Genomic DNA, 1,333 nt, shown 5'->3' on the forward strand with positions numbered 1-1,333 from the left:
TTTAATATCCTGTTATTTTTGGGATGCTTTTCATTTGAAAACTTTTTTCATATTTTTCAATGTGAAATTTCATGATGATGAAAGCTAATTTTTTTTTATCCATGACTATTCAAGTATTTTTCTCTTTAGTTTATTTCGACAGTGTGTTTTTTTATGAGCTTTTCAAATTTTGAATCGTGGAATTTCAATATGTGAAATATTACAGTAAGCAGACTAATTTAAATAAAAACAGAACGAGGTAGATGATATTTGATAATAAAATATTTGTTTTCATCGTGACGATATATACGATTTTTGTGTGGGTTGTAACCTGTGAAAATAACTATAAATACCACATTAAGTTAGGTTTTAAATCAAACAATATATATTTTAATATTAAAAATTAATAAAGCAACAAACATTTTAATAAAATGTGAAATTTTAATTTAATATATCCAATTGAAAATTTAGTAATTTTAGTGTTTATCTGCACAGATTTTCACATTGAAAACTGGTGAGTCTGATGAAAATTTGTCAATATTTTCAACAATTCAAATTGCTATATGCAGATATTTGATATTGCTTTTCATTTTTTAACTTTCCACTTTTACAGTTATTAAACTGATAGCAGTGATGTAAGTTAGAATACTGATTTTTTTAATTTATGAATTATTTAGTTTTTTATTTTTTAATTTATATTTTAACTTTTTATTATTAAAAATAGTTTTAAAATCACTGTTTAATCCAAAATAAAGAATATGCAGACAGCTGATGAAAATTTGCACTTTTCAGTTAGAAAATATATAATGATTTCTATTAATTTTCAGCTGTATGTATTATATTGTAGATCAGTACAATAAGTTTCAGAATTTGAAAGTTGAAGATTTTTATGAAAATGGGAAAATGGATATTTTTGTTTATAAATTGCATTTATGCTGTTATTTTTGTAATTGAGCTTTTCTGATTTTGTTTTTTGCAAAATATTGACTTTATTTTTTGACTGCTTATTTTGTCATTTCTTTTTTTGTTGTAAAGTATATCTGTGAAAGGATGTAAAGTTTGATTTTAAGTTTGAAATGCAGGCAAATGAAAAAAATCATTACAATGGTTCATAATACAATAAATCAAATTTTGAAATTAGAATGTACGCGGAAATATCCATGTCATTGTCTTCGTAAGGTTCGTTTTCCACGCCCAGATTGATTTTTATGCCCATGTGGACATTTTCATCGTGTTTTCTGCAAATCAGGGGTGCACCGATCGTCTGAAATATAATTTTTATTTTTTGCTTTTTGATGCAAGAATGAAATAATATATAAATGTTGTTTTACATGTGTCAATTTATTTTTCGGCT

At 24.3% G+C, this 1,333-nt stretch overlaps 1 protein-coding gene across 1 annotated transcript; it reads right to left on the bottom strand.

The window, feature by feature from the left end:
• Positions 1-1,078: 1,078 nt before the first annotated feature.
• On the bottom strand, positions 1,079-1,243 carry Tsp_13998a (hypothetical protein; the record flags this gene model as incomplete). The annotated part of the gene is made up of 1 exon (XM_003366076.1): positions 1,079-1,243. A coding segment is annotated over one exon (165 nt), but the record flags the coding sequence as incomplete, so codon positions are not given.
• Between the last annotated feature and the right edge of the window lie 90 nt (positions 1,244-1,333).

Source organism: Trichinella spiralis, assembly GCF_000181795.1.
Source record: "Trichinella spiralis strain ISS 195 chromosome Unknown Scfld6599, whole genome shotgun sequence".
NCBI lineage: Eukaryota > Metazoa > Nematoda > Enoplea > Trichinellida > Trichinellidae > Trichinella > Trichinella spiralis.